The 16,915-nt window shown below is 36.6% G+C and overlaps 1 protein-coding gene across 1 annotated transcript in view; it reads right to left on the bottom strand.

Moving 5' to 3' along the window:
* The window catches only part of C3H8orf34 (chromosome 3 C8orf34 homolog), a 401,548-nt gene that overhangs the window by 37,794 nt on the left and 346,839 nt on the right, over positions 1 to 16,915 (bottom strand). Inside the window, 1 exon segment of the mRNA XM_066264685.1 lies at positions 6,412 to 6,505. Within this exon segment, the coding sequence (XP_066120782.1) occupies positions 6,412 to 6,505 (94 nt within the window).

Here is a 16,915-nt window from a genome sequence, read left to right as displayed (position 1 = left end):
TTGAGTTCATTTTCTAATGTTTCATTGTTGGCATATAGAAAGGCTATGGACTGTTGTATATTAATTTTGTATCCTGCAACCTTATTGTATTGGGTTATTGTTTCTAGTAATCTTTTTGTGGAGTCTTTGGAGTTTTCAATGTATAGGATCATATCATCTGCAAAAAGTAAAACCTTTACTTCTTTTCCAATATGGATGCCTTTTATTTCTTTATCTTGTCTGATTGCTCGGGCTAGAACTTTTAGCACCACGTTAAATAAGAGTGGAGAGAGTGGACAACCCTGTCTCATTCCTGATTTAAGGGAGAAAGTCTTCAATTTTATGCCATTTAATAAGATGTTAGCTGATGGTTTCTCATAAATGGCCTTTATCATGTTGAAATATTTCCCTTCTATACCCATTTTGTTGAGTGTTTTAAACATAAAATTGTGTTGTATTTTATCAGAAGCCTTTTCTGCATCTATTGATAGGATCATGTGGTTTTTGTTCTTTGCATTGCTGATATGGTGTATTATGTTAATTGTTTTACGTATGTTGAACCATCCTTGAGATTCTGGGATGAATCCCATTTGATCATGATGTATTATTTTTTTAATATGTTGTTGTATTCGATTTGCTAGTATTTTGTTTAGTATTTTAGCATCTGTATTCATTAGAGATATTTTTCTGTAGTTTTCTTTTTCTGTGTTGTCCTTGCCAGGTTTCAGTATGAGGGTTATGTTGGCCTCATAAAATGTGTTTGGAAGTATTGCTTCTTCAATTTTCGGAAGACTTTGAGTAGAATAGGAACCAAATCTTCTCTGAATGTTTGATGGGATTCACTAGAATAGTCGTTTGGACCTGGATTTTTATTTTTGGAGTGGTTTTTAATAGTTTTTTTTCTATTTCCTCTCTGCTTATTGGTCTGTTTAGGCTTTTTGCTTCTTCATGACTCAGTCTAGGAAGGTTGTATTGTTCTAGGAATTTATCCATTTCTTCTAGATTGTTTCATTTGGTGGCATATAGTTTTTCATAGTATTCTACAGTAATTCTTTGTATATCTTTGATATCTGTGGTGCTTTCTCCTCTTTCATTTTGGATTTTGTTTATATGAGTCCTTTCTCTTTTGTCCTTGGTGAGTCTTGCCAAGGGTTTGTCAGTTTTGTTGATCTTTTCAAAGAACCAGCTCCTTGTTTTATTAATTTTTTCTATAGTTTTTCTGTTCTCTATTTCATTTATTTCTGCTCTAATTTTTATTATTTCCTTTCTTCAGCTGGTTTTGGGTTGTCTTTGTTCTTATTTTTCTAGTTCCTTAAGGTGTGAAGTTAAGTGGTTTACTTGGGCCTATTGTGATATATCATATTCATTGTAGTACATTATCTCATGGGTGTTTCTTTACTCCGTTCTCCTTTGATACTGTTAATCTTTGTCCTCCCCCCTCTTTTGTTTTTGTTGTCACAGATTAATCTTGTTTTTATTGTGATCTTGTTGGAGCTTTTACTTGTCATTTTGTTTTGTTTTGTCCTTGTATCTGGTCAGATAACCCCCTTTAGTATTTACTGAAGTGGGGGTTTTCTGGTGTTAAATTCCCTCATATTTTCTCTATCTGTGAATGTTTTTATTTCCCCTTCATATTTGAAGGATAGCCTTGATGGATATAGTGTTCTTGGATGGAAGTTCCTCTCTTTTAGTACTTTAAATATTGTGGTCCACTTTCTTCTGGCTTGTAGAGTTTCTGCTGAGAAAGCTGATGATAGCCTAATGGGCCTTCCTTTATATGTTGTATTTTTCTTTTCCTTGAGGATTTTTTTTTTTTTTTTGCCATTGGTTTGTGATAATTTCAATGCAATGTGTCTTGGATTAGATCTGTTTGGGTTAAGGTAACTCGGTGTTCTGTTTGCTTCTTGGATTCAAGGCTCTAATTCTTTCCACAGGCTTGGGAAGTTCTCATCTATTATTTGTTTGAATATGTTCTCCATTCCATTTTCTCTCTCTTCTCCTTCTGATATACCCATTATTCTCATGTTGCTCTTTATGATGGAGTCAGACAATTCCTGTAGGGTTTTCTCATTTTTTTTAATTCATAAGTCTCTCTCCCCTTGTCTCTTTAGTATCTGTAGTTGCCTGTCTTCTATGCCACTAATCCTCTCCTCTATCTGGCCTGTTCTATTAGCTAAGTTTGTTACCTCATTTTTCAGTTCATGTTTTGAGTATTTCATCTCTGCTTGGTTCATTTTTATAGTTTCAATTTCCTTGATGAAGTATTCTTTTTGTTCATTAAATTGTTTTTTGAGCTTTCTAAATTGCTTTTTTGTGCTTTCTTGTATTTTCCTGAGTATTTTTAAGACTTTCATTTTTAATTCTCTGTCATTTAAATCCAAGGTTTCCAAGCAATTAAATTTTTTTAGAGACTTTTCCATCATCTATCTGAGCTATGTCTCTGTCTTTTGTATTCATAATATTTGATTTTTTTTCCTTAATGGCATTTGAGAGTGATATTGTTAAAAACACTAATTATAGATTATTAAAAAATAAAATAAAAGTTGAAAAGATACAGTGAAGAAATGAATATTCTATAATGATAAGTGGAACAAAATTACAGAGAACAGAAAGCAGGAACAGTGGAAAAATATCAAAAGATAAAAAAATGAAGTAAAAAACATGCAAAATGCCACAAAGAGAAATATGAATCCAAAATAAAATAATTTGTTAATAAATGACAATTGAATGAGAGAAAAAGAAAAAGAGAAAAAAAGAAAAAAGTGAAGGTTTTGAAATAAAATCCTCAAATCCTCATCAAAAAACAAGAATGAAAAATGTAACAATTATGGATAATGAAGTTCAAAAGAAAAAAAAAGAATAAAAAGCGAAGAAGATAAAATGACCAAAATGGAAAACAAAAAATAAGTTATAAAAAAATGTAATTTTCTCCTGGTTTTGAGTGGTAGCTTCTTCCTTTTTTTTCGGCAGGTGGTGCTTTACTACAGGTTTTGCCCCTATGGGGCTCTTGAGCAGAGGTTTGCTATTATGTTGCTGTGGCAATGATGTAGGCTGGGCCTCAGTCCTGTTGGTAGGCGGGGCTTGTTAGGGCTTGGAGGCTCCGACAATGGGAGTCTCAGTTAGTTTTCCAGGTGCCTCTCCCGACATCTCTCCCACCTGAGCTAGTAGCCCAGAGACATGGCTGTAAATTTGGCCCCAGCCACTGCTTGCAGAGCAATAGGCTCTAAGAGCAGCCAGGTCCTTCTTCCAGTGCTAGTCAAAGCACAGTTCTGGGTAAGGCTATGCCAACCAGAGCTGTCAGCGAGAGCAGGCAGGGCTGGGAGCTGATTGCAGATCAAACACCTTTCTAAGGGCCCCAGGCATGTCTAGTATGCCTCAGTGCTCCACGGGTCTTATCTCCACAGGCTTCTCCCTTGTGTATTGCTGGGTAGTCCAGAGCAAGCCACATGCATGCCCAGCCCCTACAACTTCAGCAGTGCAAACAGAGTTCTGCTCCTGCCCACATAGGTGCACAGTGCCTGTGATCTTAGTCAGAGCGGGAATGCAAGAATGCGTTTTAAAATCTGTATCAGCCCCACTGAGGTGCTTCACCCAGGCAGTCCCAGGCCTAGGAATCCTGGCCCTTGCTCACTTCTTGTGCTGGTGGTCACGGAGCTGGGAATACACAAAGACACTGGCAACAGCCCACACAGATGTCCACTGCTGATAATCTCGGGCTAAGCCCTCCATTCTGCAAGCACACATGCCCACACCAGAGGTGCCAGGTGGAGCCACTCACACACTGCCCATGATCACAGAGTTGGGAGAGCACAAAGCTGTCAGCGCCGGTACAGGCTCCCATGGGCACCCCACACTGGCAACCTTTGTAGGAGCCTGCTGCTCGTGCTTGCTCCGCATCCACAATCTCAAGCAGTGCTGGTGCGTTCTCTCCTCTGCTTAATCATCCACTCTAACCCAGCTTCTTCCCTCTGCCCCAGACCTTCCGCTTCTCTTGGTTCCAGACAAAAGCAGCCCTTCCTCAGATCAGCGAGGAAAGTGAAATACTCTGTTCTCTGTCTTATTTCCTTCAGAGTGGATTATATATTCACCCACCTTTTTACCCAATCATACCTTTGTCTGGTGTGTGTATATTTCTAGGTGCTCTGAGATTTTTTTTCTCTGTCTTTAGTTGTTGAATTTGTTGAAATTTCAAGGGGAGATATCGGGAGCACCCCTCATGGCTCTATTTCTCTGATGCCACCTAATGAGGTCTTATTATGTAGCTCAATAAGATAAACAAAAGATTCCTTCTCTCAAAGAATTTGCCCCCTAGTGGAACAGAATACGATTACAAATTATTATTAAAATCTTGTGAAAGTATATGCAGAAGGGCTGTATGACTTAATGAAAAAGGTTAAAGCAAGTTCTGGGGATTTTTCTCCCTTTCCTTTGCATTATGAAGCTGTTTTCCAGACTTAATATTGATTGGAGACATATGGGTTAGAGGGAAAGGAAATAACTCTAAACTTGGACTTGGATTATATACACTATTTTGACTGGTTCTTTTCTTGCTTTTAAGTTTAATTTCATTATAAGTTACAGCACACTCATGGATATAACATACCATACATCTTGTGAGGATACCATTTATCTGTAGGTGGTGCCCACTTTGTGCACCTGTGTGTTAAATCTACAAGTCAGAGTAAACTAGCCCATATATTGTCTTTATACAATACACACACACACACATTAGCTGGAAGAGTTGGTGTTTTTTTTTTTAATACAAAATTTATGAAGGCCTTAAAGGAATTTAGTAAAAATTATTAAGTCCAACTCTAGAATGAGATCTTATGTACTATATATTTAAATTTGTGGAGAGTGTGTGTGTGTGTGGGGGGAGATATAAGTATGCTTGCATTGGTTTTCATAAAAGCTCAGGGCACTATTAATTAAAATTTAGGGGATTCTCTTTTTCTTGACTATTTTACCTAGGATTCCTTACATTAAAGATCTTACAAAATACTCTCATTTTTGTTGTTCCTTAAAGCACAATTCGCTTTCTGCTACTTCATAGTTGTTTTCTATAGAAGGGGTTGTTTCCATCCAATAGAATCTGGAAAATGTCACTGTATCACTCACTGCATCTCTGAATATGCTAACTAAGGGATGCCTGGGCGCTATGCTTCCTCATCTCACTTGAGCACTCTGACTCCTAAGTCTCTCTTTCTGGTTATGACCCCTCCAGCCACATGAGCTTTTTAAATGCCTTTTAAGATGAAAGGGGAATTTCCTGGAACCCTCTGTATATAGAATCAGAATGCTACCTGTGTAACACATCAAGTATCTCTGAGGACTGTGGCATAGGGGAATTATTAATTAATCACTTCACACCAGTGATCAGAAGGGCTATATTATCACTTAAAATCTTTATTATTTCCTGCTGGCTATGATTGGTTAAAAAAAAGTAAATTTTGATAGTTATTTTTAAAATTGGTATTTTTTTCCTATATAATGTAAACACTAACCTCTCATCAAGAATGCTGAACCCTTAATTCTAACAATGTCAACAAAGCCCTGCAGAGTATGCACTGAGTCATGCCAACTTATAGCAATCCGTTCTTTGTTATGATTATTATCCAGCCACTTAAATCAAGAGCTATATATTCTATCTTAAGTATTGTAATGCTAATTTGTTTTGTGAACTTAGAACACATTCTATAGAGAGTCAACCCTTGAATGACACAGTTTGTACAGAACAAGTCCCCTTATACTGGTATATTTCCATTAAATATTATAAATGTATTTTCTCTTTCTTATAATTTCCTTAATAACATTTTCTCTTCCCTAGCTTATTCAATTGTAAAGATACAAGTTTTAATACATATAAAATGTGCTAGTCGACTCTTTATGCTATCAGTATGGCTTGTGGTCACCACTAGGCTATTAGTAGAAAATTTTTGAAGGAGTTAAAAATTATACACAAATTTTCAACTGCATAGGGCTTAGCGCCTCTAACTCCCACATTGTTTAAGGATAAACTGTATATACATTTATGCTTTTAATTAATAATGATAATTTTATATGTAATAATGAACTGATCCTAATGTATTTTGAATTTTTTAAATAATCACAAGTCATCACTGACCTAACTTGACAATTGTATAGAAGATTCCTATTCTAAATTGACATTTTATGTTAGTCTTCAAGAACAATCATTCCTTTTTTAAACCTACTAAACATGTTTTGAGAAAGTCTGTGGTCTTTTCCAACACAATTATGACATCATTGAATCAAGATCTATATACCTAAAGTATAGTTTATCTTTGAACATTTTCCCTAATCAAGTCTGAATTTATTTTGCAGACATCGTTTGATGTTATGAAATGAATATACTTTTATTACAAATTTCCTTTAGATAAAAGCAATTTGTCAATTAACAGTAGTTATACTCACGTTTCCCTTGTTCTGCTTCCATGCCTTCACTTTCTGTGTCACTTGGCAAGATCCATGGTTGGTGAATCACCTGCAATTGCTTTAAAGATTCATCCTGACAAACAACAACAAAAAAAAGTCATTTCAGATTAAACTCTACAATAACTTTGTGAATATCAATATGGGTGAACACTTCAGTCTCCATGAATTATATGTCAAAAAAACCATAATAAAAATTTCTTACAACAAAAAAGAGATCTAAGTTTAAAATCCTTTTCATGTCATAGACATGACACAAACCCTAAATGCTTTGTTTATTTTTTTGCATTTCCCTTTTAATAAGAGTTAATGTACTAATAAGAATATCTTAACCATGTTCTTTCCTGAATTAATAATTTTGAGGAAATCTCAGCACTTGCTCTTGAAAATATAATAACAAAATGTCCAATATAAAATTGCACCAATAGTGCTTCTTTTTGTTTGTTTGTTTTTAATTGATTTTAATTTATTGTGTTTACATAGATTCTAGTGTCACCCCGAATGCATCCCCCCCTCAATAGTGCCTCTTTGTCATCAAGGATTCAAATTCCCTTTAATGAGAATGAAGTTGAGTTGGACTTAGAGAACATTCTCAACTTCATCCATCAGTACTACTTTACTATCTCCTTCCTTTTCTCACTTTCTTATTTTTATATTTCCCATAAACCCTTTGCTGCTCCATCTTTCCATTACTGGCCTAAAGCAGATCCTCATCATCTCCCTTCCTGACTGTAGTAATTGTCATCTATGATGTTTCCTAGGGTCAAGTCTCATATACTCCATATTTCTTCTCACCAGTTCCCTGTCAACGTGAGTTTTCTAAAACGTCATACCCTTGTTCATTATCCTTGAGTGGCCTCCTCATTATTCCCAGGATAAGATCTAAAGTCAAGGTCCTTCCTGATCTATATTTTTCTAGCTTGATCTGCTCCCAATTCCACCTCGACAGACCCTTCCACTCCTGCTATAATTAACTCCTGTAACTCCTTAATGTTGTCATTCTGTCTGATCTGCCGAGATGATTTCACATGTTATACTTCTTGCCTCGAATGCACTGAATTTATTTATCTGTCTGAAACATGAGCACTCCTTCAGGCTCAGGTGTCAGCTCTATCGCCTGCCCTGATCCTTTAAGATAATTACTCCTTTACTCCTGAATGTGCATATTGCACCAATAGAAAAATTACTATATAGTAATTGTTCTTCCATATCAACCTGCCTCAAAAATAATGTGGAAAGTCCTGAGAACATGGATAATGTTTTTACTGGTACATCTCCAGCTTTTATTATATAATGTCTGGCAAAATAAATAGATATTCATTCAGTAAACATTTGTGTAGGAGGAAGTAAGAAAGAAAAAAAAGGTAAAGGATAAAGGGTAGAAAGAAAGGATGGATTCTATTTAGAATAAAATATAAGCAACAATTTCAAATGTATTGAGTCATGTTTCAAGAAAGTATTTTCAAGTATATTTTGAAAATTAAAAACACAACATTAATGTGGCCTATCAATTCACTGTTTTGTCCTCTCAAATTCATTCATTATCTTCCCCTTCTTTGAATTATCATTTCCTCTGATTTGAGATATATTGTTTTATTTTGTTTAGACAAATAACAGCAAGATAAAAATAAAGGCTCACAGTCAGATGGGTACTCGACATAATGGGGTGATCACTTCATGATTATATAAATGTCTAATCACTATGTTGTATACCTGAAACTAATATAATGCCATGTCAACTATAACAGGAAAATGAATTTAAAAAATAAAGGTTTGCAACCCTTGATCTATAATAAACATGACATCAGCAAACATTAAATCTTCACTTTGTTTAAAAAAGTTTTTATGAGAAAAACATCTTATCTGCCATCTTGATTGTGATGGTGACCTCTGGAGATGTTTAATCCCAACCCAGAGTTTCAAAAAGAAAGTTTTCTAGGAGTTTTGGAGGGGGTTAGGGAGTTGAATAGGTAAAGCATGCGGGTTTTTTTTAGGGAGGTGAAACTATTCTGTATGGTATTATAATGGTAAATACAAGACATTAAGCATTTGTGAAAATCCATAGAACTTTAAACCACAGAGTAAATGTTAATGCCTGCAAATGAAAATAAATAAATAAATTAAGAGGTTGGAGAATTCCAGGATAAAAGGCAAAATACCAAAAAGTAATCTAAATGCTTTACAAATGTACAAAACCACCTCACTGAAGGGGGTGGGAAAATAAGGTGCCAACCTAGTAACTGAAAATGAGTGGAGTGGCCCAGCCTGTTGGCTCTGTGGTAGACCATTGGCCTGGCATGTGGAAGTCCCAGGTTCATTTCCCAGTCAGGGTACAATGGAGAAGCAACCACCTGCTTTTCCACCCCTGCCACCCCCACCTTTCTCTTCCATAGCCATGGCCCTGGGCACTGAGGATGACTCCATGGCCTCAGCCTCAGGGACTAAAATAGCTCATTTGCCACGCAATGAAGCAACAGCCCACACAGGTGGAGCTTTGCCTGGTAGGGGGCTTGCTGAGTGCACTGTGGTCAGGCTCATGCGGGAGTCTGTCCCTGCCTCCCTGCCTTTCATTTAATTTAAAAAAAAACGAGTGGAGTCTACAAGACCGAAAGCAAAAGGAACTGTACATAAGAACTGTACTAGAGTGATAAACTTGTTTTCTATGGGCATATAGGTTAACAATTATAACAACATTATATATGGAGTGGGAGTTATCAGATAAGCAAGGCTAGTATGACCCAGGTATATCGTCTAAGAGTTGGAGACATCAATATCAATTTATGTTTAGCTACTATATATACAGATGGATACATATAGAAATATAAATAGGTATTTATGATTACATGGGTCACGGTTAATGACACATATATCTCCCAGCTGAGAGGATTTAAACACCATGAAACCCCAGTACAAAGAACACAATTGCCAACCAGATCTTAATTTGTAACACAATTTTCCAATAAAAGAAAGGAATGATTCTTGAACTGAGGCAAGATATCCAGAGCCTCAGTTAGTGCCAGAAAGAAAAAAAAATGCCTACACACACTCTCTCTCTCTCTCTCTCTCTCTAATAAGGATATAGCAAAGGGATAAAGAAGCTAGCTGAAAAATCTCTCACTGGCTACATCTAGAACAATTAAAGCAAAAAAAATAAATAGGTAGTATTGGGTTATTTTCCAAAATATAAAATAAGTATTTATGAGTCCATTCTGATAAAAAAAGATTAAATAAATGAATAAATCAATATGTCATACAAGATTTTAAATATTTATATAGATAATCCATCCTTAAGGAAGTGGAGAAGAACTTCCCTCCTCTTAAGTGTGGCCAGTATATAGTGACTTTCCTCCAAAGAGAAAAATATGCAAAGGGAAAGCAGAAAGAGTCACTAACTTCACAGTGGAGAAACCTGAAAAACACCACTTAAGGCCATGTGATTGAGGTCAACATCAACAGCAATAATTCCTATTGATAGTATGTTCCCTGGATCAGATAGGAGAAAAACAAAATTTTACTTTTATGAGTCTTCCTAAAACTCAGTATCCCTGTCTAACCATAAAAAAAAAAATCACATAAATCTCAATAAAGGGATTATCCACAAAACATATGACCAGTACTCTTAAAAACTGATGTGGCCATTAAACACAAAGAAAGTCTGAGAAATGGTTACAATCAAGAAGAGTCTGAAGAGACATAACTAGGGAATGTAACGTGATCTCTTAGATGGGATTATAGAACAGAAAAGGGGCATGAGGGAAAAACTGAAGAAACTTAAATAAAGTAAGGGTTTAGCTACTAATAATGTATCAATATTGGTTTATTAATTGTGACATATGTGCAATACTAATATAAGGTAATATGGGGAGGGGGTTCCTTAGGTTACGACAATCACGACATAGGATGTTTTAAATTTACAACACTCACTCCCATAAAAACTTAAAAAAATTGAGACATGAGTGTTTCAGTTTATGCCATTTGTGTCATATTTTTTTACACTCATTTATTGTCATTTTTTTTCTGTTACTACAGTATAGTGTATAATACAGTATATTAATGTCCTTTTCCTTTTTCTGTGGCTTAGTTGTTTTTATGTTTTAGATTATAATTTTATAACTGTGTTAGGATAGGTAAGTGATTTAGACTAGGGTATGTTTAAATTTACATCAAAATTCAGGTTATGTCACTGTCATAGGAATGGAATTGTGTCATAACCCAAGGACCCCCCGTGATGATAATATTTGAAATTGGAGGAGATGTATACAACAACTCTCTATATTATCTTTGTAATAGGTTCTATAAACCAGAAAATGGTGCTAGAATAAAAAAAAATATTTAAAACACTAAAATAACAAAACAAATTTTGAAAATGGCTTTTACTTTAAAAACAAAATCACAAGTCTTTTAGCATAAGCAACTTTTGAAAATAGTCTGTTCATTGGATTAAAATTTATATTCCTGTCATATGGGAGAGGGCTTTGCAGGGAAAAGTTCTTACTCTGGCAGTCAGGAGTCACTGCTTTTATCCTGGCTAATATAATGCAGGGCGCTCCCCTTCTTGGGACAGAGTGAAGAGGGTGAAGGCCCTGGATTAGATCATCTCTAGTACTTCACAAGGTGTAAATTTCTAGATCTAGATTCCTTCAGACAGTCAGTAGTGTATGAGAGGCACTCAATGAACTGATGGAAGGAAAGTCAGCAATAAATTAAAGATGCTTAATCTTAGAATACATAATTTAGATATAAATCAGTGTTTATTTTTAAGATTAAATTTATTTTTTCAAATTGATCAATGATTGGACTTGGTCTTGGGGGGCTATATTAAAGAAGCAGCATAAATAGGAAAACTCTTAGATTTAAAATTCCATAACAGTACAGAGGGCAGCAGAAGTACATTTTCAAAATTTTTCATGTAACAAAGGAAAATTACATTTCTGTGTTTTAAAAATAGAAAATGCAGTCTCAAGTTTACAGAACAATGAAGGTTGCTCTTTTAGGTTTTGTATGGTAAAAATAAAATAGCTAAAGCTCTTTATTTAAAACAGAACATTTTTAAGTAATCATGTAAAAACTTTTTTTTTAATTTTAAAAGTATTTGTTAATTAGCTATTAGGCCCAAATAGTCAAATCTGTTTTCATGAGAGAAGAAATGAGTCATAAGTTAGTTGTATTACTTCTTCCAAAAATGGTTCAGAATATTTAGCCATATTACCAATTAGTTTCTGGTTTTAATGATTTTACTCCTGAGCAGATAGGCAGCATTCAACTACTCTTTGTTGAAAATTACATCAAGTATAAATAGAATATTAGCTCAGTAAAATACATAGTTTAGAAAGAACTTTAAAATGTTGAGTTGTTAAAATCTTAGAGAGAGCACAAATATTACTATTGACAGATTCCTTAAATGTTTTGCTTTGGTTTTCCCTTGAATGCAGCTGGTAATATAATGCACCTGTTTTCTATATCCATGCCAACAGACAGCACTATGTGTGTCCAAAGTTCAGCCCATCAGACTATTTATAATTCTTTGTGATAGGGTCAAGGAGCTAAAGTCTTGAATATTTTTAAAAACAACAGCTGACATGTTCCTCTTTGCCAGCTTATTCAAAAATTTTTCTCCAGGAATATTAAATTGGGAATGAGCATAGTAAAACTCTTTCATATTCCCAAGAGCAAGATCTTTGAATTGCTTGTAGAAGAAATGCCATTCACCCCTTTTTCCAAAACACTTTCACCATAAGTATGCAAATGTCCAGGGACTAGGAGTGGTGGGAAATTGTGACATGTGTCATATGGAAAACAGTTGCTCGCCTTGTATCAACATATCATTTTATCTGCTAACAGAATAAGTGCTTTATAAACTTCAGCAGTATTGTTATTCCACACAGATGGCTTATTTTTGGATTCTCAAAATGCAATCAATCTGTGATTTATGTCATATGTGGCCCTGAAACTTTAATATATTTAAAGAAAAAAAAATGCTCCTTTGCTCAAATTTTTACCAGTGAATACTTTAATTTTTTTGTGTGTGAATCCTTTAATTTTTGGCAACTATATATTACTTGCACTTTGGTTAAGAATAAAATTAATGCACAAAATACTAGTTTGCACTTTCAAAAAGGATTAATCAATTTTATTTTACTTCCATCACCATAGGATTCCTCTTAATAAGGATCCCTGAAGCATGTTGCATAGCAAAATGTAAAGCCAGTATCCACAGCCACCATCACAGCCACCTTCTGGCCTATGCAGGTTCGCATTGGATTCGGACAGTCGGTAAAGAAACAGCGGAGCCAAAAACTGATGGGCCATAGTCTTTAATTCTAGCTTGCACCCGGCGGGCAAGTAAAAATACACACTGGGCTCCAAAACCCACTCACATTCAGTGCTCACAAAACCACTGACTTATCCGAGTTTCCTAGAATCAAACGTTTCTAGCTCACCAGCCTTATTCTCCTCAGTTCCCCATCTCCTTCCTTATCCCAGATACAAACACTACACACACTGGCATCTCACTCAGCACTCCGCCATCTTGGCTGCTTCTCCTGGCCACATGGCCTCTTTCTGCTCTCTGCTCTGCTCCCTCCGCTCTCTCATGCTAATCATCCCAGGAACCAAGAGAGCAAACTCTCGTTCTGCCCCCATTTTATATTGTAGCTTCACAACCTCTAATCCAATATACAAAATAGGGAAGTCTCTAATACAAAGTCACTTCTCTGAGGCATGATTGGATTGTACCACCCCACATCAAAAGGGGTGGGAAAGGCTTAATCCCCAAACCAAGCCCCAGGCTACAAGGATTCTCAACACACATTAATATCACCTGGGCGACCGGCCTCACGTGGGCAGCGCCATTTTTAACAAAGTGAGCATAATACATTTTATCTGCCCAACACAAAACAAAAAAAAATTTACACTACACTCTAGGTATATTAAATAGATTGAATAGATTGCTTATATTGACAAAGAATGAAGACTCTACTCCCATTAAAATGAAATTCTCCATATATAATTCTCATAATTAAATGAATAAAGCTTGGAAAATAGTTTGTATTTGTTAATGAAATGTGCTGTATCATCAGGCTGAACTCCATAATTTTTTAATGGCTTATACTTCTGTAGCTTATTCTTATGAGGTTTAAAAAAAGGCAATTAATTACTAAGAAGAAATAATAAGTTTGGAAAGCTATATGTTTTAACTGGTAGGATCGGGGGGAAAGAAAAGAAAGGGAGCAATAACAACGTTAGATAAAATATGGTACATTGTGAAAAATACTACAAAATAACCCTGAGCTGCTAAAATAAATTTATCTGACAAATTTGCTACACTATACTATGCACTGGGATTGTACTCCATCTTATTTCCTAGCTCATTCCATTTAGTATATTTTTCTCTCCAAAGACATGGTAGGATAAAGTTGTAAAAGGCTTGGAAATGAATGAAACACTGTTGGATGCAGTCAAAGAAAACTAAGTCATTTTGTAACAGTAAAATGTTCAGTTTCTGCAACTTCATCTTGCTCCAGCCTATGTTGTTCCGATGGCCTTCAGGCTAATGACTTCTGCTTTAGATATGCTAATCATCAGAAAAATCCTGCTTGAGACTTGAGTTTTAACAAAAACAGCCCCTCCCATTTTCCCTTGACATAAAAGAAGTCTCAACTCTGTACTTTCTTAAGATGAATTTGAGAAACAGCTAGCACTCCCATCTTCTCTATTGACACCTTCTCGATCAATAAACCTTTCCTTACTCCAAACTGTGATGTTTGAGTTTTGGCTTTTCAGAGTATCAGGCACATGAACTTTGAACTGGTGTAGAGCCAGTAGGCAGGGCCAGGGCCACCATCACAGCAGCCCGGCCCATGCAGGTTCACACTGGATTCGGACAGTCGGTAAAGAAACAACGGAGCCACAAACTGGTGGGCCATAGTATTTAATTCTAGCTTGCATCCGGCGGGCAAGTAAAACACACACTGGGCTTCAAAACCCACTCACATTCAGTGCTCACAAAACCACTGAATTATCTGAGTTTCCTAGAATCAAAGGTTTCTAGCTCATCAGACTTATTCACCTCTGTTCCCCATCTTCTTCCTTCTCCAGCGTCAAACTGCACAAACTGGCCTTTCACTCTACTCTGCAATCTTGGCTGCTTCTCCTGGCCACATGGCCTCTTTCTGCTCTCTGCTCTGCTCCCTCCGCTCTCTCATGCTAATCATCCCAGGAACCAAGAGCAAGCTCCCGCTCCATCCCCATTTTATAGTGTAGCTTCACAACCTCTAATCCAATATACAAAATAGGGAAGTCTCTAATACAAAGTCACTTCTCTGAGGCATGATTGGATTGTACCACCCCACATCAAAAGGGGTGGGAAAGGCTTAATCCCCAAACCAAGCCCCAGGCTACAAGGATTCTCAACACACATTAATATCACCTGGGCGACGGCCTCACAAGGGCAGCGAAGCCATCTTTAACAAAGTGAGCATAATACATTTTATCTGCCCAACAACTGGTAACAATTTTTCTAGCACACTCTTCTATTTATCTGATTTGATGGAGTTTCTGAGTCATTCATTGACTTTGAGCTATTTTACAACTATGAAATTTATAAAAACTTATAGTACAAATAATTCTTGTCAGTATATAATGCAAATTGTGTCCATTTAAATGCAATTAATTATTGCCCGTGAATACTGATCAGTTTTATGAGTTTTTGCATTTATTTATAACTTTATTTCAACATTCCTGATTTATATATGTGAGGGTTGAAATCTTTGAACTGGTTGCAACATCTTACTGGTTCCCTCATTAATAAGTGAGTTGAAGAAATCATTCTTAAAATTTCTTCTTATTTATTTAGAGAAAGAAAAAAGGAGAGAAAGACACAAATAGAAAGAAAAATATCAATTTGTCATTCCACTTATTTATTCATTCATTGGTTGACTTGTATGTGCCCTGACTGGGGATCGAATCTGCAACCTTTGCATACAGGGATGGATGATGATCCACCCAACTGAGCTCCCCATTCAGGGCTAAGTTGAATAAACCTTTGATTTATATTCATATTATATCTGTATGAGAACCATTGTTGGGCAGATAAAATATATTATGCACACTTTGTTACATGTGGCGTTGCCCACATGGAAGCCCATCTCCCAGGTGATGATATTAGTTGCCCTTATGCTTGGAATGGGTGTAATTATATTAATGTGTGTTGGGGGCAGGTTGTGGGCAGGCAGGATCCTTGTAGCCTGGGGCTTGGTTTTAGTACTAGGCCTTTCCCACATTTTTGATGTGGGGTGGACTTTGTATCAGAGACTTCCCTATTTTGTATATTGGATTAAAGGTTTTGATTTCTGCCCTATAAAGTGGGGCAGACCAGGAGCTTGCTCTCTTGGTTCCTGAGATTAACATTAGAGCAGAGAGCAGGTTGGAGAACAGAGTAAGGCCACAGGGAGGAGAGGAGAGGCAGCCAAGATGGTAGAGTGCTGAAAGAGAAGCCAGTTAGTGCAGAGTTTGTGCAGGGAGAAGGAGATGGGGAACAAACGAGAATGAGGCTAGTGAGCTAGAAACCTTTGATTCTAGGAAACTCAGATAAGTCAATAGCTTTGTGAGTGCTGAATGAGTGGGTTTTGGAGCCCAGTGTGTGTGTGTTTTTACTTGCCCGCCAGGTGCAAGCTAGGATTAAAGATAATGGTCCACCAGTTCGTGTCTCTGTTGTTTCTTTACCGTCGGCCCGAATCTAATGCGAACCTGCATGGGCCAGGTGGCTATGATGGTGGCCACGGCAACTGGCTTTACAGCCATGATTATAATTTTTTAAAAACATGTATCAATTCTTAGTGAATATCAATGACACATAAGAGTTCCTTTAAAAAATAATCCTTTTTCCTAGTTTCCTAAGTGGAATAAAACTATGATAACTGAATAATAGTGTTGGGCAGATAAAATGTATTATGCTCACTTTGTTAAAGTGGCACTGCCCACCTGGAGGCCGTTGTCCAGGTGATATTAATGTGTGTCTCTGTGGGCAGGCAGGATCATTGTAGCCTGGAGCTTGGTTTTGGGATTAAGCCTTTCCCACCCTTTTTGATGTGGGGTGGTACAATCCAATCATGCCTCAGAGAAGTGACTTTGTATTAGAGACTTCCCTATTTTGTATATTGGATTAAAGGTTGTGAAGCTACAATATAAAGTGGGGGCAGAACGGGAGTTTGGCTCTTGGTTCCTGAGATTATCTTAAGAGGAGAGAGCAGAGCAGAGATCAGAAAGAGGTCATGTGGCCAGGAGAAGCAGCCAAGATGATGGAGTGCTGAGTGAGATGCCAGTTTGTGCAGAGTTTGTATCTGGGATAAGGAAGGAGATGGGGAACTGAGGAGAATAAGGCTGGTGAGCTAGAAACCCCTTTGATTCTAGGAAACTCAGATAAGTCAGTGGCTTTGTGAGCACTGAATGTGAGTGGGTTTTGGAGCCCAGTGTGTGTTTTTACTTG

The sequence above is a fragment of the Saccopteryx bilineata genome, chromosome 3, assembly GCF_036850765.1.
Source record: "Saccopteryx bilineata isolate mSacBil1 chromosome 3, mSacBil1_pri_phased_curated, whole genome shotgun sequence".
NCBI lineage: Eukaryota > Metazoa > Chordata > Mammalia > Chiroptera > Emballonuridae > Saccopteryx > Saccopteryx bilineata.
The sequence above is the reverse complement of the archived record's forward strand: the minus strand, read 5'-3'. Positions and strand labels throughout refer to the sequence as shown.